The following is a 23,448-nucleotide window of genomic DNA, read 5'->3' as shown; positions in this document are numbered from 1 at the left end:
AAATAATTTTAAATTTGAATTTAGAAAATTTTCCAAATTTAAGATGAACCAAAATAGGAAAGTATTCAATAGTTCAATTTGAAAAAGATTTTGGACGCAAAGGAGGGGAAACGGAGGACACCGACAGCTTAGGGAAAGGAGGGGGGGATGGGAGGTCGGCCGGTGGCTAGGGAGAAGAGGGGGATGTTGGCCAGCGGTTTGGAGGGGAAAATGGGGTTGGTGGTCAGTGGGGTTGTGATGGTGGTGGGGTTTTGGCTAAGAGAGGGAGAAGGGGAGGGATGGCCAGCAGCTTAAGGGAAAAAGGAGGGAAGGAGACCTTGGTCGGCGGCTCTTGGGAAAGGTTGGCCAGCGATTGGATGAGGGGAAAGAAAGAAAGAAGGAAGAAGAGTAACCACGAGCCCGGACGCTTCCTACGGCTGATGGGTGATCCAATTCCCTCACCTAGGGTTCTCTCCAAGGCTCTCTCTCACACAAAACATAAGAGACAATTGCTGAAATTTCATAATAATTTTTATTAACCTCAAAAGAGGAGGTGGCGACTTTTAAATAGCCTCGTACAATGAAGAAAAATAAAAAAACCAACATGCCCTTAGGGCTTACATATAACTATTCCCTCAAGTGATTGTACAAATGAAAAAATGTAGAAATAAATCAAATACATATAATGATTCAAAAATAAAAAAGTGTGATTGTGGCCGTAGATCATCAGCCACGCCTCTAGTAGACTCTCCAAGGTCGGATGTTCTCATCATTCTCCCAGGATGGAAAAGAGCTCGACTCCGTCGAGTACGCGTCCCGAGTACTCTCATAAATTTCTAATGCATCTGGATCAATCCGCTGAAGCTCCTCGTGCTCTAGTTAGGTGTCCTCTAAGTCTGGCTTACCTCTCAACCTAATCAAATACCTTCTTTGTCCACCCTCTTTTGTGGAAATGATATCATCACTCAAGATCATGTCAACCTTCTCCGTCGTAGGTATTTTGGGAATGTTAGGAAGTGGAGGTAGGCTTGAGTTCTCACAAGGTAGGGTCACACAAGGCTCATTTTGCAATGGATTTAGTGAGTTAAACTCTAACCCTCATAGGCTACTAAATCTTCTATGTTAAAAGATGGATGAATGTTGAATTCTGCAGGCAGATCCACCATGTAAGCACTGTCATTGATTTTCTTAATTATTATGAAGGGTCCCGCACTTTTAGCATTTAACTTCTTAACAATTTCTTATGGGAACCGTTCCAGACGAATCCGCAACATCACTGAATTACCAACCTCAAAAGTTTTAAATCTTCATTTAAGATCAGCATGAAGTTTATAATTAATATTACTTTGTTCAATTTGACATGCAATTTCCTTATGTAGTTCATGCAAATGTGATGCCAACGAGGATTGCAGACTCATAAATCATATACTTAGAACATGTGGATATGATATCTACATGCTATCTAGGTTTGTACCCATAAACAATTTCAACAAGGCTTAAACTAGTGGTGCGATTTACAGAATTATTGTAAGCAAATTCGGCTGTGGGGAGTTTGGAATCCCAATCCTTAATGTGTTCACCTACCATGGATCTTAGCAAATTACCTAAACTCCTATTGAGCACTTCAGTTTGGCCATCAATTTGAGGAAGAAAAGCTGTGGAGAATTGTAGCTTAGTGCCCATTTTCATCCAGAAGATTTTTCAGAAATAACTAGTGAATTTAACATCCCTATCAAATACAATAGTCATGGGTAAACCATGTAATCTGATAACCTCGTTGAAGTACAATATGGCAATATGGGAGGCGTTGGATGTCTTGAAAAATGCTAGAAAATGGGCCATTTTGGAAAAGCGATCAACTACAACACAGACGGTGTCATTCCTACGAAAAGACTTGGGCAAGCCTAGGACGAAGTCCATGCTAACATCTTGCGACAGACAGCTGAGAACAGGAAAAGGAGTGTAGAGATCGGTGTTTTGCTTACGTTGTTTGGCCAGTTGGCAAGTGTGGCACCTACTGACCATTTTGCACACATCTTTCTTGAGGCTAGGCCAAAAGAAGCGGTATTATACTACCTCAATGGTTTTATCTTGGCAGAAGTGTTCGGCGAGACCTCCAGCGTGAAGTTCCCAAATAAGGAATTCCCTAAGGGAAGTGCTAGGGACGCAAAGCTTTTGGGTTTTTAAAAGATATCCACCCTTTAAGAGAAAAATCATCCACAAGACGTGTGTTACTTGTGGACAAAAGGGGAGTAAATCTCTTTAAAGTAGGGACACTCCAAATAGATTTCTTTGACTTGCTCAAACTCGACGACTTCTTCCCTCATCTCAATTGTAGTCATCATACGACAACTGAGGGCATCGGCAGCTTTGTTTTCAACTCCCGCATTATGCCTAAGGGTATAAGTGTATCTTATAAGAATTCTACCCATCGACCGTAACGTGCGTTCAGCTTCTTCTGTGAGTTGATATAATGTAGAGCCTCATGATCCGAAAATATAACGAACTCTTGCAGGAGCAAGTAATATCACCAATAACGAAGGAATTGGATCACAGCATAGAACTCTTTGTTATATGTGAAATAGCATTGCCGGATGTCATTTAGCTTCTCGCTAAAATAAGCAATAGTGACCTTTCCGACCCCCGAAGCATTGCATGTTACTTCGAAGACTTCAGAGAAGTCAGGAAGTCTCATAGCTGAGGCTTCCACCATTTGTGTTTTAATTTTCTCAAAGGCTTTGGTGGCAGTCGGGATCTAGTGAAAATCACCTTTTTGAGGCAACAGTGATAGGAGACACAATGGTACTAAAGTTTCAAATAAATCTCATATATAAGGTGGCTAGACCGTGGAAGCTACGGACTTCTCGAATGTTTTGAGGAACAGGCCACTCAACAATGGCTTTCACCTTCTCGGGATCTGCAGAGACCCCTTGGGCAGACACGATAAATCCCAGAAAAATGACTCAGTCAACAAAGAAGGTGCATTTCTTAGGATTAACATAATGTTTTTCCTTCCTTAAGAACCTGCCTTAAATGGTCTAAGTGATGACTTACAGATTGGCTATAGATAAGGATGTTGTCAAAGAAGACAATGACAAAATTACCCATAAAAGGGCACAGCACTTGGGTCATAATTCTCATGAATGTACTCTGGGCATTACTCAACCCGAATGGCATGATCATCCACTCATACAAACCATCATTGGTCTTAAAGGCAATTTCTCACTCATCACCGGGTCGGATCCGGATCTGGAGGTACCACTCTTAAGGTGGATCTTTGAGAAAAGAGTGACTCGAGTCATCATGTCAAGCATATCGTCTAACATTGGGATACAAAAGAGATATTTGACAGTGATTTTGTTGATAGTACAGCTATCAACGCACATTCTCCAAGTACCAACCTTTTTTGAGTAAGGAGGGCTGCCACATCACACGGGCTAAGACTTTTTTGATAAATCCCAGCTGCATTAGCTCATCCACCTGCTTCTTAAGTTCAGCATGCTCTGTGGGGTTAATGGGATAGTGGGGCAGGATAGGGATGGAGGCTCCATGAACGAGGTCTATGGCATGGTAGATGTCTCTAAATGGAGGTAATTGATTAGTGAGATTATCAGAGAAGACATCAACAAAGTCACTCAATATAGGTTGGACCTCCTGAGGGATAGGTTCATCAGACTCAGTGGGAGTCTCCCGGCCAATTAGGGCATAAGGGGGGCTCCTTGGGGAATTTTAGAATCCATAACCTTGACAGTCACAAGATTCAGCCCCTTCTTGGACTTGATAGGATTGGGTTTAGTATCTTCCTTAACCCTGGGCTGTGATGAAAAAAGCTTGACCTTTTTACCCGTATGCTCAAACACGCAGGTGTTTGAACGCCCATACATGTGGACATAATTATCAAAGGCCAGGGACGCCCTAAGATGATTTATCCAACATCCATTGTCAGCACATCACACCATACATTCTCCTTATAGTCAACGAAGGAGATTGGCATGAGATTTCGCTCTTTCACTTCTAAGGCAGTGGAGTTGGCCCAGGCTATCTTATAGGGTTGTGGTGAGGAACGACAGACATACTAAGTTTAGACACTATGCTGGAGGAGACATCATTGATGCAACTGTCATTATGCACTATGACTTTACAATTTTTATCATTAATTTTGGTGTAAGTGTGAAAGATTGAGGTCCTACGCCAATCATCAGTGGCAAAAATTGTGACAGTGCGCATCTCACCACACAGATGGGAGAGGTGTCAATTTTTTTGATATAATGAATGACAGCAGTGTCGTCGCCCTCCTCAAAAAATTCACCATCATCTACAACTTGGTGAATCTGGTCGGCCTCAGGTTTAGGTTCTTCTTCAGTGATCTCCTCAATAATAGTGATTGGTAGGGACTATAACACTGAGTGGAGATATGCCCATACCCCTAGCATCGAAAGCACTTGGTCCTTGGGTGGGACCTAGGGGTATCAGGGGTGGGAGGCTTGTTTTTAAAGTCGGGACGGGGTGTGGAAGGACCATAAGGTGGTCGGGCAGGGTTTCCAGGTGTTGTCCGAGTAGTGATGTGGTGAGGGGTCGAACTATTAGAGGGTCGGTAGGAAGACCTAGAGTCTTGATGTCGACTCACATGTTGGGGGCAAATTTCCTAAAGGTCTAATATTAGGCTATAGGCATTTTCTAAGGTAGTAACATTCCGGGCAAACAGTTCATTGTGCAGGTCTTCGAGCAACCCGGTACGGATCATGGAAAAAATTTGCGCGGGGGTAGTAGAAGTCTCCCCCTTGCAACAAATCAAATAATCATCAAAAAGCTGCTATGTACTTCTTGACTAGTTTGTTGCTCTGAGTTAACCTATTTCACCTATCTAGGAGACTAGGGAAGTACGAGGGAGGTAAGTGCTTCTTCTTGAGCTCGCGCTTCATCGACGGCCAATCAGTGATAGGATATTCGTTTCGGGATTCCCCAAGGCTTTCCAGGTTGGACCAAAATTGATTAGCTCTACCAGTGAGCTTCATTTCAGCGAATCAGACATTTCGAGCTTTAGAAATGTTATACCACTTAAAGAAACTATCCATACCCTTAATCCAATCCTGAAAGAGCTGGGGATCGAGGGTACCGTAAAAGTTTGGGGCATCTACCTTGATGTTTTTCAATAGAGTTGTGTCCGGATCATGATTATGTTCATACTTCATAGCTGTACTGAGGGGCTCGATAAGGGGCATAGGGGTGTCCCTCATCTAGAAAGGTATTGTCCCCATACAGCGAAGGAGGTCTAGAAGGTTCATACGGCGTAGGATGATTCCTAACTCGTTCTAGTGTGTCGAATCGCTCCGTCGTTTGGTGGCGGAGTTCAGCTAGGTCGGAATGGTTTTCTTTAAGTTGTGGGCTAATGGTGTTCATCTGACCTAGCAATAGACCTAGAGTCCTGTGTATTTGTTTTGGATCCATCCTAATGTTTACGGATAACTCAGAGATATGCAAACTTAAAGAGATTAAAGATGCTAGCAGTCCAATTAATGATGTATGCAGGATGCGATTTAAATGCTAAACAAATAAGAAAGAAAATCTAACATGCACCAAAATGCAAATCATGCTCTGATACCAAATGATGTAGAACTTAAATGCTTAGGTAATGTTAAATAAGAAGTTGCACGTTTTTATTTAAGAGCAATATTAAATATTAAACTTATAGTGATTTTAAACAATGAACGAAAATGAGTGAGGGGTAAAACAAGCTTAGGCCAAGTCACACAATAAGATATTAAGATCATAAAATAATCAATTATTCGAGCATAGCATACATGAAGGATATTCAACGAGAAATCCCTAATTTAACAATGAGATTAATCACTAAGAAAATAGATCCCTCACTCAACTCTTAGTAAAGTTGGCTTGCGGAGAAAGTTTTCAAGATCGTTACGATACCACAATTAAGGATAAACTTAGAAGATATAAGACTTGGAAGAGAGTTTACCTTCATCAAGATGTGGGAATGGTTACTAACCAGATACTGGAGCTTCTGGACAGCAATCGGAGACTTTTCGGACAGCGGGAAAGCAATAAGAGTTTGTTGAAATTATTGGGCAGCAGCTAGGAACTTCTTGATAGCACTACGACGATCAAGACAGCAGGTCGACAGGTTTTTGCTTGCTGGAAATTCGAGACAGCACCCTTAAAGATGACCAGAAGTCGGGCAGCAACTGTGTAGGTTTCCGATCTTCAACTAGATGGTTCTAGATTGAGAAAAACCAAGTAGTTGACAAAGGAGATGGAGGACAGCAGTTACAAGAAGCCTTGGGAGTTTTAATTAGAGGGATTTTAATTTGAATCCCAAAGAATTAAGAGGGAAGGGAGGGGTGGCTGGTCTTGGAGGGGAAGTAATGGATTGATGGGAAGGTTTAATGGGGCATTAATTGAATAGGAGAGAGAGGGAGGGGCAGGTCATGCAAGGGGGCTTGATTGGGGATTTGAAATCCCATTCCAAACATAGGACATTAACTAAGCAAAGTGGATTAGAGGAGAATCTCTAATTGACTTCAGGTGGAGGAAATTGGGGAGGTTTCCATAACAAGTCAACTTATTTTAGGAAAGAGTTCAAATTCAAATAATTTGGAATTTGAATTTAGAAAACTTTCCAAATTTAAGAAGAACCAAAATAGGAAAGTATTCAATAGTTCAATTTGAAAAAGATTTTGGACGCAAAGGAGGGGAAAGGAAGGACACCGACGGCTTAGGGAAAGGAGGAGGGGCGGGAAGGTCGGCCGGCGGCTTAGGAGAAGAGGGGGATGTTGGCCGGCGGTTTGGAGGTGAAGATGGGGGTGGTGTTCGGTGGGGTTATGATGGTGGTGGAATTTTGGCCGAGAGAGGGAGAAGGGGAGGGATGGCAAGTGGCTTAAGGGAAAAGGGAGGGAAGGAGACCTTGGCCGGCGGCTCTTGGGGAAGGTTGGCCGGCGGTTGGATGAGGAGGGGAAAGAAAGAAAGAAGGAAGAAGAGTAACCACGAGCCCGGATGCTTCCTATGGCTGATCGGTGATTTGATTCCCTCACCTAGGATTCTCTCCAAGGCTCTCTCTCTCTCTCACAACACATAAGAAACAATTGTTGAAATTTCATAATAATCTTCATTAACCTCAAAAGAGGAGAAGGTGACTTTTAAATAGCCTCATGAAGAAAAATAAAAAAATCAACATGCCCTTAGGGCTTACATATGACTATCCCCTGAAGTGAGGGTACAAAGGAGAAAATGCAGAAATAAATCAAATACATATAATAATTCAAAAAATAAATCGGTGCGATCGTGGTCGCAGATCGTCGGCCACACCTCTGATAGGCCCTCCAAGGTCGGATGTCCTCATCAGAATGCCACCCAAAGTTGTCGTTGCCTCATGAGAGGCTTCAATAAAGCTTAATAATAGATTGATTAAAATTCCTCAATAGGTCTATAAATATTAAAAAAATTCAAAATTCTCATATCTAATTTGTGTTATTCATTTTTTAATTCATTTTTAATACATATTCTTTTATGTTGGTTTCTTTAGAAAGACGATTCATCTTATTATTGAGTTGAATTTCAAGATTAATAATGACCCAAAAGGTGGCCATCTGAAAAGATATGATAAGGTGAAGTAATCGCTAACATGGATTTGACAACAAAAGCTTAACTGGAATGGATACAATGATAAAGTCTAGGTAGATAGACAATGAGACAATTGTTAGAGTGGAAGGTCTAACTAAAATGATTATGGCATCCGCAGACATGATCAGATGTACGACATGCCATAAAGAAGAATAGATGGTGTCATCGTCAATGTTATGGAGCTCATGGCTTCCAGCTCTGTAGCTCTCAACGCGAAAGCCAACAAAAGGAACACCAAGATCTTTATGCAAAAGACTTTACCTATCATTCAATCTCAATAATATTAGGTTAAAGTCTCTCTAGCCATACAATTCAAGTTCTCAATGTCCTATGCTATTAGGTGGCCCCCGCGAACCGATGTCCAATAGCTACGTGTTTACATTTGTTGTAAAATTTAAAAATAGAGATATCTTTATTATTATGATCTTTCAACTTAGTTATGAACATCTTGAGACGAGATCTAAGTAGCTCTTTCCATTCAATAAAGAGTTAGAGGAACTGCTCACCTGGAGTAGCATTATGACCATGGAGTTGACATTGAACTCATTCAAAATTCTCACGAACATCACAAGCTTTTCTAGCAGAACAAAGTTAAATAAACACCATCAAAGTTCATCTCTTCCAATTTAGATGGCCATCAACAACTTTTGTTAGTCATTAATTGGGGCCTCATCAGCTCTGTGAAGGAGCAAAAAAAAAAAATCCTTACCATATAGACTAAATCTAAACAATGACATTTAAATTAGAAATACCCTTCATGTCTTAATAAATCGAGGGGACGGGCAATATTGTTGTAAGTCCTCACTAAAAGAAACAAACAACAAAAAGCAATTCCACGCCCAACACATGCCACCTAGAATATAAAGGACCTCCAAATGGAGTGTCCTATCCTATGGATAGTAGGTTCCTTACTCTGACATTTCAAATTAATATGTTTTGCACTTAAAAAACTAAATTTATCAAGGACAAACTAATTGGCCCATTTTCATTAGGAGATCCCCCATTTTTTCTTATGAAGATCATTTTCACAATTTAATTTTCAAGAGCATGAACTTAAATTAAAAGAAATAAGAATAGGATTTCTTTTAACTCCTAGTCTTTCTTATCCCCAATTCATTCATGGCCTTCTGAACCTCTTTAACCAATAAGTTCCTTGTCATTATTGTATGTGCGACTAATGATGCCGTTGATCAAAAGGTTTTTTGTGAATAATCTTTTGATGCCTCTTATTCATATAATCTCCCTTGGATTGTGTTGGACAATTTTAATTGCATTAAATCTATCAGTGAGAAGGTTGGAGGAAAATTTCCTTTATCCTCCAACTCGATGAACTTTAATTATTGTATTAACAATGTCAATCTTATGGATCTTCTAAAATTGGTCAATCTCATTCTTAAATTAAAAATCAATATGATAGTCCTCTTTGGTAAGTTGTACAAAGCTCTCGTTAATTCTCAATTGATGAAAATGCATCAAAAGTTCTTTCTATATAACCCTTGTCCCAAATCATTTAATCATTCCCCGATAAATATTCACTCTGGCCACATCCCTCCTCTCAAGAACAAATTTCTATTCAAGAATTTTAGGATCCTTAGGACTCAACAAAATCCTGTTTGGGTCAATACTGAAGAAGCTAAAGCATGCTACCAGGTTGTGGGGCATAAGCAAGTCGAGCTAGCTCAAAATTCACTCATTAATGAGCTCGTGAGCCGATCTTATCAAGCATCGAGCTCAAACTCATGGTCTAATCACTGCTCATAAATTAAATAAAGCTCAACTTCAAGCTTGATGAGACTTGGCTCATTGGCTCGCAAGCTAGCTCGAATGGATGCCTTAAATTCAGACTTTCTTTGGAGTTTATTAGTCTTGGCTCAAATTCAGTTCATATATCGATAAAAAATCTCACAAACTCATTTCATTAAACATCATTGCACCCATTAATGTCTTCTCCAATGTTGGTCCTATCAATGTCTTCTTTAGTGAGATCCCACCGCAACTTAATCACCGCTTGCCCCCATTGATGCCTTCTCCAACAAGATCCAAACGAACTTCCATAGTTACCTACTCCAATAAGAAATAAACAATTTCCCCAACACCATCGATGGCGTCACTACCTTCTCCAAGGAGCCCCTGTCAATTCCATCTGTAAAAAGCTCACATCCATCTGCAACAACTTTCCATTTTAACTTTGTCTCAAGCTCACAAGTCAAGCTCAATCTTATTATTTTTATAGGGAGCCAACCTCGAGCTTGAGACCGAATTCAAGTATGCTCTTAAGTAGGTGAGTTAGCCCCAATTCAAGTTTGACTCGACTTGTTTACACCCCTCCTAAGAAATAAGGTTAGACAAAGCTGATGATGATGATGGAAACATTAGTGAAGCTAGTGAAGAGAAAAAACGTAGGAGCATATGGTAGCTAACCTTAGTGGTGAAGATAATGAAATTATGGTGAGTCAGGCTAGCAAGGAGGCTACTCTTCACATCATTCCACTGATGAAAATAGACCCGGTAAGGGAGATGATAAACATCACCAACAATGGTACCGATCAAGATGATTAGGAGTCCCTCGTCGGCAGTATGTAGCTATCTTTTAAGGGTCACAAGTAATATCTAGTGATGTAGGACATTGGTTGGTGCCTAGGCCAAATAGAGCCAATGAGCCCATCAACCTATCTACCCAAATGCAATCAAGTTTCTACAGAGATTGCAAAATCTCTAAGGCACCAACATCGATCGTATCTAGAATCTTACCTAACACAAAACATTTAGAATTTTAAGGCATCATTAATGAATTTCATCTGTCACCTTGACGACATATAACAAAAGATGGAATCTATGCCAGTGGGCAACAATCAACCAATACCAAACAACTCGTCAAAGTAACAACATTGGGGTCAACAAGTAACTTTTCAATTACGTTGTCAGCTAAATAGAACAAGAAAATAAGCCAGAGTAGCAAGAGGTGGCGGCAGCGATGCATGAGTCATTGGGTTGGAGGTGAAGCTCGAGGCGGCGAGACACAAGAGTATTGCCCATGTCGATAATGAAATATTACTCCAATAGAGCTTGGAAAGGTAGCATCAAAATGATGACACCTACAAATAATCCTACGAGGAGATAAAAAGGTTGAACGACGTGTAAAAGAGTTAGCAACTAAGGCAACTCGCCTCATCCAACTAAGAGGCCATCATCAATAAGAATAGTGATGATTGAATCAATAATGGTTTGTGCGAATGAGAAGAAGGCTTCAACATTTTGAATTTGATGTTCTCTAGGAGCAATTCCTATTGAAGGATGTGATAGCATTCTTTAACTACTTTACTAGCATTGACAAGAAGTTCAAAGGATTAATGGACGAAGACACATAGGATAGCAGTTAAAGAGGCACCAAAGGATCCATCTTTAGTATTTTTGTACTTGAATTTTTTTTCTTTTTTTTTCTTTCTTTCTTTCTTTTTTTAGGTGGAGGAATGAATCGAGCTTATTGTGTGATAGAAAAGAACCCATCAAACTTAAAGGAAAATTCTATAAAATGATGGTAAGACCTGCAAAGCTTTATGGTGCAGAATATTGGTCATTGATAGAGAAGCAGAAAATTAAGTTAAGTGTTTCAAAGATGAGGATGCTCAGTGGATGAGTGGCTGCACTCTTAGGGGGACAGAATGAGAAATGAATATATACATAAAAAGGTTCGAGTAGCTACAGTGGTAGATAAATTAGAGAGGTCTTAGATGGTTTGGTCACATAAAACATCGGCCTTCCGTGACCCAGTTAAGAGAGTAGATGAATTAAATTTAGCTTATATTAAGAAAGGTAAAGATATAACAAAAAATACTTGATTAAAAAGTATTAGAAATAACCCTTTTTATTAGATACAAATGAGAATCTGACTCTTAATCAAACACAATGGAGACAAATTATTCATGCAGCCAACCCACATAGTGGGATAAAGGCTTGTTTTTGTTGTTTGGTTAGTAGCTATGTTCAATCAAAGGGTTTTGTAAAGGCACTATAAAAAATTTAAAAAAAAAATCTAAACTGTATATAAGTTTTTATATTACAGTTGGCAGTTGGCACTGTCAATTTTCTCTTAAAAATATGTGTTCCAATTTTTTGGTTGTTCGGTATGAGATCAATAACTCCACTGTTGATAGATGTTAAACATAATGTTCCACAAGCTCCGAATGCCAAGTGTTGGCCATAAAGTTCTTTAGGAATTGTATAGAAAGTATGGTGCATGTCACAAATAGAATATGAGACAACTGTTGCAATGCAATGGGTTATTTTAGGGTCAAATTAGAATAAGGTGCATTGAAGTAGGGCTACTAAGTCACTTTAATAGGACGAGTCAATGTCAACAACTCCCATAATTTTTTTTTTTTTTTTAATAATGGATCTCATTGAAAATGATATTAGGTTAGTGATAAATTTTGAGCAAAATCAAATGAATATGAGAGAAAAAATTCATCAAAGATCTTAAACACAAGATACAAGTTTATATGGCTTGGTAAGGTCCATCTAAATTCAAAATTTCACATTGATCAAATATTCCTTGATGGTAATTTCCTTGACGGTAATCCTATATGAGCTGTAATAGAACTGATCCTGGCCTTTTTCAAATAGGCACCACTCAATTTATAGCAACAATAAACTTAAACCATCCAGATTCAAGAATCAAAAGTCAGGCCATTAAGCCAAACAGCTTGAAATTGAAAGCCAGTCAAAAGGTCAACATATTTCACTTCAAGGAACTAGCCCAAGGCCAAGCTTCAGTTATTTTAACAGAGAGAATAGATGATACAAACATTTTGTTTATTTAGGTAAATCATGACAAACAACAATAACCCTTACTGTTACAATCCAAGAAGGGATCGATAGAGTACATAGTTGCTTTCGTCACTTCATTTAAACCAAGAAGGGATCGATAGAGTACATAGTTGCTTTCGTTACTTCATTTAAAAACTTTATTATAATTTTTCCTAATGTACACTTCCATAATTGAGCTCAGAACCCTTGCTTCTTTTGCCCCCCTTTTCTGATGTATGTATTGCTTTCATGTAGCCCAATTTATCCAAATCATTCTGAAACATTTGATGCTTTTAATACAAGTATTATTTTCTCAAAGAAAATAAAATATAAGATACATATTAGGTAAGAAACCAATTAACATAAATTTGATGATAACAGGATCAAATCATCAACTTCGTATCATAAATTCAACTATTATTTGTGTCGTCAACCTCAAGAAACCAATTTTCTTTGGTACCATCTCATTTTAACTTTTGAAAGGAAATAGAAGTAAAAAAAGGAGAAAATGGATTCATGTAGCTGAACCCATGCAGTGGGATAAAGTCTTGTTATGGTTGCTGTTGTAGTGGAAACAGAGTGCACCAATTTAATAAATGTGATTACTTTTCACTTCTAAGATGCATCAATTGGAAGCCTTAATGGTTCATGTTAATGAAGCAACTAGTAGACACATTCATAGGTTATACACAAAAAATTTAACAGGCATACCTCACTTTCAGTCAATGGCCGATCTGATGAAAGAACAAAAAGAACCAAATCAGCTCGAGGAACAAACTCTTCAGTAAGACGTTGCTGCCTTTGAAGAATCACATTTGTGCCTGGTGTATCAACTAGGTTCATCTGTTTCCATAAACAAAAACATTTTTTTTTTCATTTTTGCAAACAAAAAACATTACTGAGGCTGTAGCATGCTCAAATAAAAAGAGACTAATTAGAAAAATAATGCAAACTTAGACACAGAAACCCCTCCAAACTACACACTTTTAAAGGAATTGATCCTTAATTCATGAATGAGTTCTCTTTCTAATCAATCTTCAAAAGAAGAAATTGGTCCAAATATTCTTTTTTTTTCTAATTGAGATTCGGCAGACATTGTACTACAGGTTTCACATTACCCAATACAATTAAAAAGGTGTCCTAATGGAATGCTCAGAATGCCAACTAGCTGCACTAAGACTCTGAAAGGGAGATGAGTTCAGAACTTCCAATTGGCACACTTGATCTTCATTTTTTACCACACAGGATGTCAAGCCAGAAAAAGAAGATGCTCCAGTAAAGAAATGTAACTTGGACAGAATTGCTGATGGCGTTACATTACATACAGTGAATTCATATACTTAAATCCACGGAACTCCACTTGTGCCCTTCAAAGCTAGATAATACAGAATAAAAAGAACATCAAAATAACATTTACCTATGCTATATTTATAATCCCCTATATGATAGGTAAGTGATATAAGCTGCATTAGTTTTTTATAATGATAAAGAGCAACACTTTTGCATCACACATACAGCACAGCTACATAACAAAATAGGGGGAAGTGTTCTGATATCATTAAACATACCAAAATAGGGGGAAGTGTTCTGATATCATTAACACAGCTTATCAAATGAAAGAACTATAAAATACTTTGCATGCCTAGAGAAAACGAAGCTGAACATAAGCATGATAATACTGAACTGGACTTACGTTCTTGAGAATTGGAGACGATAAATAGCATATAAATTGGCCATCAGGATTTCTTTCACATCGTTCCTGTTTGTTGGAATCCGTCTTAGAGTAGCATAACAGAGTAATCTCATTTGTTGTAGGAACAACTCCTTCCTTTAGGTACCTTCTTCCAAGGAGAGCATTTAGAACAGTTGATTTTCCAGAATTAAACTCGCCCTAAAATAGATGAATTAGAAAAAAATGAGAATATAGCCAAATAAATGAAAAGAAGACTTTGAAAGTATAGCTGATGGAATCTTGTATGAATGTGATAACCTGCAAAAGAAGTAACCTCTGAAATTAATACTTTACAGGTTAAGATCAAATCCTTTCATAACAAAGCGTAAATAATAAGATCATCTCAATGTATTTCTCTTTACAAGGTATAACAACAAGAAATGAGCATGCATCCCACTAAGGGGTTGATTGTAAACCAGAAAAAGTAATCTGATTATCCTAAGAAATAAGTGTTCTGAGCAAATGTTTTTCTAATTTGATGTAATACTCCCTGAGGCTAATGTGACCAAGGGCACAAAAGCATTATACATAATGTTATCCATGATCAACATTTCCTAAAAACTGCAGACTGAAGCTCATGTCATTGGCAGACTGAAGCTCATTATTATTATTTTAAAATATTTTATTTTATGACCTCATGCAATTCTCGTCGCATATTATCCTTTTTTTTTTCAAACGTATCTGCAAGTTACATCATCATCTACAATTTTTTTCTTTTATAAATTCATTATGTATTAACCTAGCACACCTAAACATCACATGATAAACAGACTAGTTATCATATCATACTATTATAATATCTCACATTTCTCCTAAAATTTCAATAGGTTTCTCATTAAATCCCAAAATCTTATGTACCTTATGTGTCTTCTTCAAAGCTAACATTTGCTTTTCAAGACCTCAAACTAAAATACTTAGCAATTCCCTTCATTTTGTTCTTATACAAAATATTTAGTGTTTTGTTCTTATATAAAATATATTGCATGACATTGGACAACAGGCTCTACAAGGTTTAGTTAATTTGTTTTAATTCCAAACGCAAATTGGTTTTAATTAGATTAAATTTTGATTTTTAAATTAAAAAAGGTATGAATTAAATCTCAAAGTGAAATAATTATATTTTTAAGTATTTAAATATATCTATTTTAGAGCACGAATAATTTGTTGCTCGGTAGATATATGGAAAAACATAAAGGTTGTGATCTATCATTTGTTGAAAAATAAAGCTATCATTGATCCCATCATTCCTCATTCAAATATTCTCTTATTGTATAGATCTCATTATCCCTTATTCAATTCATATTTTATTGTTATGCGTAAAAGATTTCTTATTTTTAACAAAAAAATAGTTATTTTTTTCTTAACCCACATCAATAGTTCTACAAGACTTGTGCTTCGATTAGTAACATTGCTACCTTTGTGTTTTGTTGTGTTGTACAAATATATATTACCACAATTCTTCTTAGGATATATAGGTTCCACTACAAGTGTGTTCCTCATAATTATGAAGCCATGGAAAAATTGCACGTGCAAATTAGAGTTTTACTTTACATGATTCCAATGCAAACAAAAATTAATGATACAATCAATTGAATTTTGAAAAGAAAGGAAAACAAAATCAAACGAAACATTAATTTAACTTCATATCCTTGTAGAATAAGAGCATGTTGGCTTGTCTAAGTGGACAACGAATTTTATAAGATTCCAGGCATTCCATAAATGTCTTGAGATATATAATCCCATCAAATTGTCCACCTTCAAAATAAACCTTTTTTTCCACAATTAGTAAGTTGTCTAGACCTTGGTTTTCAACCTATTTGGGCATAAAATTCATTTTGAAAAAGAATGAAAAACAAAGCGTGTTATGGGTATTGGGTGAAAACAAAAATAAATTGTTGTTCAATCTTTTATCGAGGGACCATTCAATAATTGTTATGTTGGAGCAAGTTCAACCCTTGCCAAAAACTAATATATGATGATGGACCTATGATGCACCGACACTTCTCCTCAAAGAGGCGTGCAGTGTCCGACACCGTATCCGACAAGACACTCCTCCGACACGTGTCGGACACTCCGAAAACGTGTCCGATTAAAAAATATTAAATACAAATTGGACAGACGTGTCCGACACGCGTATCTTAAATATTTTATGAATTTTTTTAAATATAATTTCTTGTATTTTGCAGCATTTAAACTAAATTTCTTATTTCCTATCCACAACACCAAATCAACGTCCGCACTTAATACCCAATCATCGGATATTTTCATTTTCATTTCTTTTTGGTAGTGAAGGTATTTTCATCTCCTCTCTCGGTGACTGATAAACGGCATCGAGGCATGACTCTCGACATCCTAATACTAATCATTTTAAGCACAAATTCTAGTTAAATGACTTATTATTTTCAAATTTTTTTTAAAATTATACTTATTTAATTTTTATACACTATTTTTTAAATATAAAAACTATAATACCGTGTCCAAACCGTGACGTGTTTTATATTTTCAATAACTGACGTGTCCCGTGTCCGTGTCGTGTCGTATCCATGTCGCCGTGTCCGTGTCTATACATCATAGTGATGGACTAAGTGATGACAATTAATTATAAATGTGCCAAAATCTAAAAAGTTCTTATAAGATATTTTTAAGAATATGACAAGTTTAAATAACAAAAGAAATATGAAAGTAAAACTAGTATTTTGATACTAGCATTTACCTAGCATAGGCCTCTCATTCATACATCATAAAGACCACCATGAAAAAAAAAATTCAATAAAATCACTACTTTCCTAGCTTGGAATCCATTTTTAGAAACTAGTTTTACTCATTGATTTTCAACACATGCTCTATCACTAGTTTCTAAATAGGATTCACGTGGACAAACATTTACCTTGGAATCAAGGTAAAAACTCAACCTCGGAGGCATCAATTATTGTATAGAAAAAATGCACAAAAGTTCTCTCATTTATAGATATTAGATAAGAATAAAAAAGTAAAATAAAACCAATACTTTCTGACTATGGAATATATTTTTAGAAACTTGTTTTACTCACCGATTTTCATACTATGGAATATATTTTTAGAAACTTGTTTTACTCACCGATTTTCATCACGTGCTCTCTCGCTCTCTCCTTCATGTGGTTGATCCCCACTTTCTAAATAGGGTTTCAAGCATGTGACTGACCAAAACACTTCTTAAGATGTTTCCTCTCTTTTTATTTTTCAACTTGTTTCGATTAAGCATATTCCAAAATTATAGATATATGTAGCTGACTAAATAAACTAGAGCTTTATGTCAATTCTTGTGGAAAAAATACACCAAGGGCCTCTCATTTATACATCATAAAGACCACTGAAAAAAAAAATCCAATAAAAACACTCCTTTTTTTCGATAGAATCCATTTTTAGAAACTAGTTTTACACATTGATTTTTAACACATGCTCTATCACTACTTTCTAAATAGAGATCATATGGATGGAAATTACTTTCTCAATAGGGCCTCAAGCATGTGCCGATCAAGCTCCTTATTAAAATGTTTCATCTCTTTTTATTTTTCAGCATGTGGCCACTAAGCCTATTCCAAAATTGTAAATAATCTTGACTTTGGAGTATGTGCCAAATAATTTGAATAGGCCCATTTAGCAAAAGATTGCTTGGTCTTTTGTTGGGAATAATTTATTCACCTTGATGTTGACTTGAGGGCCTCATAAGAGCCTCCTAAATTAGAAATATAAAATATACTTTCTATGCATATAATAAATTGGACCCATTATATCACATCTTAATAAGTTTAATTCTATGTTTAAGGATTTAAAGAAGATAGATCAAATGGTTTATAATGACAATCAAGCTTTTTAATGTTTTGCTCTTCACCTTGCTCTCATAACAATTTCCATGGCACCATTTTATATGGCAAAGAAAAAATTAGCATGGAGTATATATATTCGTGTATTTTTAATGCTATAATTGCCAAGCTTTATGGTGGGAGACAAAGGTAAGTTGAGGGACTACTGATTAGGAGGCATCCATTTCAGGAAACTTTCATCTCAAATTGTATTTATAATTTTACAAGAGATTCAAAAATATGGCTTGCCTATCTTAAAAAAAAAATGCAAGGGAAAAGAAATTGTTAGGTTTTGAAAAGAAAGAAGCAACACGATAATGACAATCACAATCACAAGAAATAAAACTCAACACACTAGAATTGTTACAATTCAATTAGGTGTTGAGCTGACTTATGATCTTTTAGTCATAGTTGATTCTTAATTCAGCATATCAGCATCATTGTCATTCGTCCTAAGCATTGGCGGAGCCAGAAATTTTTTAAGCGGGGGCATAAATTTATTTTTAAAAATTCTCTAAACTTTTTCATCCAGACTTGAACCAGCATAGGTAGTTTTAAAGCCAAAAAAAAATAATACTAATAATGATTAATTTGTGCAGTTTTATAAATCATTTATAAATCAGATAAATAACGGTTATAATATATTAAAATTAAAAAAATAAAATTATTATTTAGACTTTTCTAAAATTCTATATTTATTTTCAAATTTCTATAAAATTTATTTATTTATAAAATATATGATACTAATAATTATATTGATTTAATTTTAAAATTAACATAGAAACAGTGAAAGAACCTTACAATTACAGCTACACTTATTTATATTTTTTTATAGATTTGTATGCGATGCCATGGATATTGCTTGGTTCATCGTCATGCTCTTGATTGGACTGCTGGATCTATAGGTACATAACATGCTTTATTCACCGGTGGCCATAACGGTACAGTAGTTTTCATGTAAGCCAAGAAGTCCCTACGATTGCCTTCCCATATGTCTAGATTTTTATTTTATTTTTTTGAGAGGGGGGTGGCACATGCCACCGTAGGCCCCCCATGGATCCGCCATTGCTCCTAAGGAATTGCTTTCTACTTACTGGCCATGTTTTTGTGCTAAGCATATGATTGTTGTTCAAGTTTCAAAACAAATGCGGGCGCAAGCTGAGAGAAATTTTCTTTGGAGATAATCATGTGGATCACTCTCATGTTGTTCAGTTTCCCATGATACTATATTATACCACTACAAAACATTTAGAATGAGAAGACAATCACCTCGAGGGTATGAAGATTTAGTGACAAATGCACTTCTATTATGATGAATCCATATATTGTAAGAGAATTAACACATATGCTAAGCTTTGATGTCACTATGATTTACGTGATTACATGATTCCCAATCCTTCAAAGCTTCTGAAACTTAGAGAGTCTAGTTTAAGGAAGAGTCATGGAGCAAGATTTCTATATTATTGAATCATAAGATAATTGTTAGGATATTATCTCAACATTATTGCTCTAAAAGATAAGCATAAAATGCAAAACAACAGTTTTTCGAAAAAAATACAAATTTATCCAAATTATCTTCTTAGGTAATATGCAATTTAATTGTTACAAAATTCTTTAATTATAAATTAGCTCCAAGTCCAATTTGAACATAATTTAATTTATAAATTTCCACCTTAGACTCCAAGAAATATAAGAGCAATAAAAATAAACTAGGGTATACTTGAGGGTTGTAACCAACTATAACTAAGAAACAAAACAAAACAAAAGAAATAACTTGTATGTAACCTGGTATGAGGAACATACAAGAAGGAACCTTCTAGTGTGATTTTTGCACTTCTATGCATTAGAAAATTTCCATATTTCATTAATTTGAGAGGTTTGGAGCATCTTTGTGTAATGAGATTGGGTGCACTTAAATTTGGAGAAGACCATTTTTATGACTCTTGTTTGTTCATGTGTGATTTCAGGAAGGTGAATCAGTCATCTACCTCCTCTCTTGTGAATATAAGACTAAACAACATAAATCTTATTTGCCTGTCAAGCATGATCACTTTGTCATTATTTTTTGCATCAATTGTATTCATTTCTAGTAGGTCTTTTCGCATTAAAAAAAAGTTTTTATTGAAAGATACTTCTGCTTCAACTCAAACAACATGGAGGACATCTAAATGACCACGATAAGCATGCATGAACCTAAACATATAGGTTTCAACTAAGAATACTCCAATATCACAAAATAAAAGTTGAATGCAATGCCTTATTTATTAACTTCTTTCTGGAAACCACTCCCTCGCTTTTAATTCATTAAAACCATCCGGTTTAAACAAAAAATCAAGAGCAAGAGAGCAGCACCTTTAGTAAAGCAATATTCTCCAAAACACAATCAGGCATCCGATCGCCTCCAACCAGTAAATATCCAGCACAAGCCCCATTGTCCAAAGCTAAAAATATTATTTAATGTCATGATCATATCTCAAAATTCAATATTATCCCCGCTTTTCCACATAAATTTAGCACTACGGCATCAATTAATATTTCAAATCATCAGCTAGAAAAATGTCTAATACGCATAAATGTTCTCTTGATAAAAATTTATAAGAAAATCCCAAAATTGTAGACATGGATTTGGACAAAAAAAGATAATTTGCTAGGAATAAGCTAACAAAAGTATTACAAGGAAAATCTAAAAATCAAGTTTCAAAGACCAACTGAATGAAGATTTTACTGATTTACAAGGTAGCATGATACAGGAATTGCAACTCATGATAAATTATTCAAGACTGAAAGATAAAAACAATATACTCAATGAGTGTTCGTAGTTTAGACAGATTGTTTTTATTAGTAATAACAATAATGGTTCCCAAAGCTCCAGTTAAACACTTAAAAGAATATTTTTTAGGGCTTTTTGATGCAAAAAACAAATGATATGGAAGACTTTTTGTATCACCAATAATAAATTCTTGAATTTCATGCAATCCAAAATGCTTGAATCAAAATAGAAGCTAGCTAGTCATTTTTTTTTCATTACCACAATAACCATCAAAAAGGGCTCCTTAAGGCGAGAAGCAGCATCCACAAGAAGTGCAACCTCACTCATCTGCCATAAAATATAAATATTTGATCTTTTGTTACTTGCGTCAAAGATTCCCAAAAGTGTAACAAAATTGTTCGTAGGGCATCTTCAACTACCAAATGTTAACATTAGAGGATCACCATTGGCGCAGCCTTGTGTATAACTGCAGCAGCTTCTTGTAACAAAAGATTTTCCATCTCTAGAAGTTTTATCTCTTTGTCCTCAAGTTTCATAAATCCAGCAATCCCTTTCACCACATTAAACATACTTGTAAAACCATCTATTTTCACTCTAGTGGAATCTGCATATTCAGCTTGTGATAAACTTATTGGACCATGTTTGGTTAAGAATATCTTCTCCAAGAAATCATCACTGAATAGCTTCAGATAGTCTATGGAAATAACTAGACCGGAAGCTCCTGATTGTAGAAATGTGGACACTGCATCAGTGGCTAAACTGTCAGAAAATTCCATATTTAAGAAAATGGGCACCTTGACATGCTGGGTAAATGATTCTTGAAACACCCTATTCCAACCTCCACCTCCATTGCTGATTATAATAAAGTCAGCACCATCAGAACTTGATGCATGCTCTGCAGAGATTGCATTATGTACATCTCTTGCCACAATGGGAAGATAAACGGTATCAGATTTGGATTTCGACAACATACTCCTTGCCACAATGGCAGGAATGCCTGCATTGCAAATAGTTTCAAGAAAGCCAGATAAAGTATGATTCCGCATACTGCTCTTAACAACACCTACTAAACTGGAAAAATAAGGTATGCGGGATAGAGATGATAACCAATGTATGAACAACGTAAGATTTGTAGAATGATTTAGGAAAATGGAAAAATGATGGGTCCAAAAAACCAGCTTATGTTCTCTTCTGCTATTATTCTTACAATTTACTGTATTAAGACTTCACGAATTTAAACCCTAGTTACTAAAACCATTTCTCGGACAAAAAAAAACAACTCCAAGTTAACAGCGGGCCATAAACTAACCCTGATCAGAGAGAACAACGCCACTGGCCCCAACTGCGGCGGCGACATCCACACGCTCCGAAATTAGAAGGTAAGCTCTGTCACCCAATAGCGACTTCAACAAGCAGGCTGCCTCGTAAAACTGGCCTCCGCTCTGCTTCCCAATTTCGAGCACGACAATCCCCACTCCCCTCGAAACCGCTTCGCCCAGCGCAGTGCCGGCATCTTCCCAGAGAAGCACCTCATCCACGCTCAGTCGAAGCACCAAACTAGGAATCTTGATCTCCGGCCGCTTGAACCCGCCGGGGAATAGCGTCCTCGGCGGCTGCGGCTTCCCGTCGAGAGGATCGGTGCCAGAAGGGCTAGACCCAGCGGCGATTATTGGACCAGAAGCGGGTCGGCATCTGTGAAATCGAGCAAGGGGTAAGAGGTTACGGAGGCGAGTTTCAGCGAGGAAAGGGAACCGCGGTAGGCGAGCTGCCACAGAATAGTTGCAAGGAATGGAAACCATGAGAATGCGGCTTGGGGAATTTTACGGTTTTGAGAAGGAGAAGAAGAAGAAGAAAGCTTGCCCAGGAGGTGGCGGGGAAAGAGAGTGAGGGTTTTTCAAGGAGATGGCGGGTGCAGAGAGTGAGGGTTTTTCCGCTGCCGGAAGAGCTTATCTTCTTAGAGAGGAGAGGCGCTTGGACATTTGGGTGGTGGAGAATTTGAACGGCATTATTTAAATTTTGTTAAGGAGTTAATTTTAAAAATGTAACTAATTATTTGGAGTTTAAAATTAAAAGCAATTTTCCTTGAATAAGAATTTTGAATTTTACTCTATAATAAAACTGAAATAAAATTAATTCACATAAAAAACATTTAATAATACTATATTAATTTATTTGACTAATTAATAAATAATTGGGAATGCTTAGTTAAGGATCAATTAGACATGACACAATTAATTATTAAAAATTTCTTTTTATGAAGCAATTAATTTTTTTTTAAAAAACCCATGGAGGAACCTATGCGTTAATATAAAAAAAGGTTACAGAGTCCTTAAGGGAAACCCTCAGCTCACTATTGCTCAAACGAGCTACAAAACAAAAGTAAAGAAAACATACGAGCCAATAGTTTCCACTATCAAAAAATACAATGAACCCTAGTAATATTCTACATATGCTAAAGACCAGCATCCAAAAAAGAAAGACCAGTAAATAATCATAAAGCTCAGTATTTTTGCCAAAACATTTGAAGACCTACTTCCTCTGCAAAAAAGAGAAACCAAAAAAAGGAAGGCTACAAGCAAAAGAGGTATTAGTAGCATAGATAAGAGAACAAAAATAAGTAAATAAACAAAATATAAGATACACCCAAGTGAAGCTAGTCTTAGAAAATAGATGATAAGAGCTCA

General features: G+C 36.5%; 1 protein-coding gene across 1 annotated transcript in view; it reads right to left on the bottom strand.

Moving 5' to 3' along the window:
• Positions 1 to 22,756, bottom strand: part of LOC110093142 (probable transmembrane GTPase FZO-like, chloroplastic) — a 34,537-nt gene extending 11,781 nt beyond the window's left edge. Inside the window, exons 1-5 of the mRNA XM_020817939.2 lie at positions 22,074 to 22,756; positions 21,208 to 21,761; positions 21,023 to 21,091; positions 14,114 to 14,311; positions 13,132 to 13,263 (exon numbers count right to left, since the gene is read on the bottom strand). Coding sequence (XP_020673598.2) covers positions 13,132 to 13,263; positions 14,114 to 14,311; positions 21,023 to 21,091; positions 21,208 to 21,761; positions 22,074 to 22,563 — 1,443 coding nt within the window. The 5' untranslated portion in view covers positions 22,564 to 22,756. The remainder of the gene's footprint in view (positions 1 to 13,131; positions 13,264 to 14,113; positions 14,312 to 21,022; positions 21,092 to 21,207; positions 21,762 to 22,073) is intronic.
• Positions 22,757 to 23,448: the final 692 nt, after the last annotated feature.

The sequence above is a fragment of the Dendrobium catenatum genome, unplaced genomic scaffold (genome assembly GCF_001605985.2).
Source record: "Dendrobium catenatum unplaced genomic scaffold, ASM160598v2 original_scaffold_48743, whole genome shotgun sequence".
Classification (NCBI taxonomy): domain Eukaryota; kingdom Viridiplantae; phylum Streptophyta; class Magnoliopsida; order Asparagales; family Orchidaceae; genus Dendrobium; species Dendrobium catenatum.
Note: the sequence above shows the minus strand (reverse complement) of the source record. Positions and strands in the feature narration are given on the sequence as shown.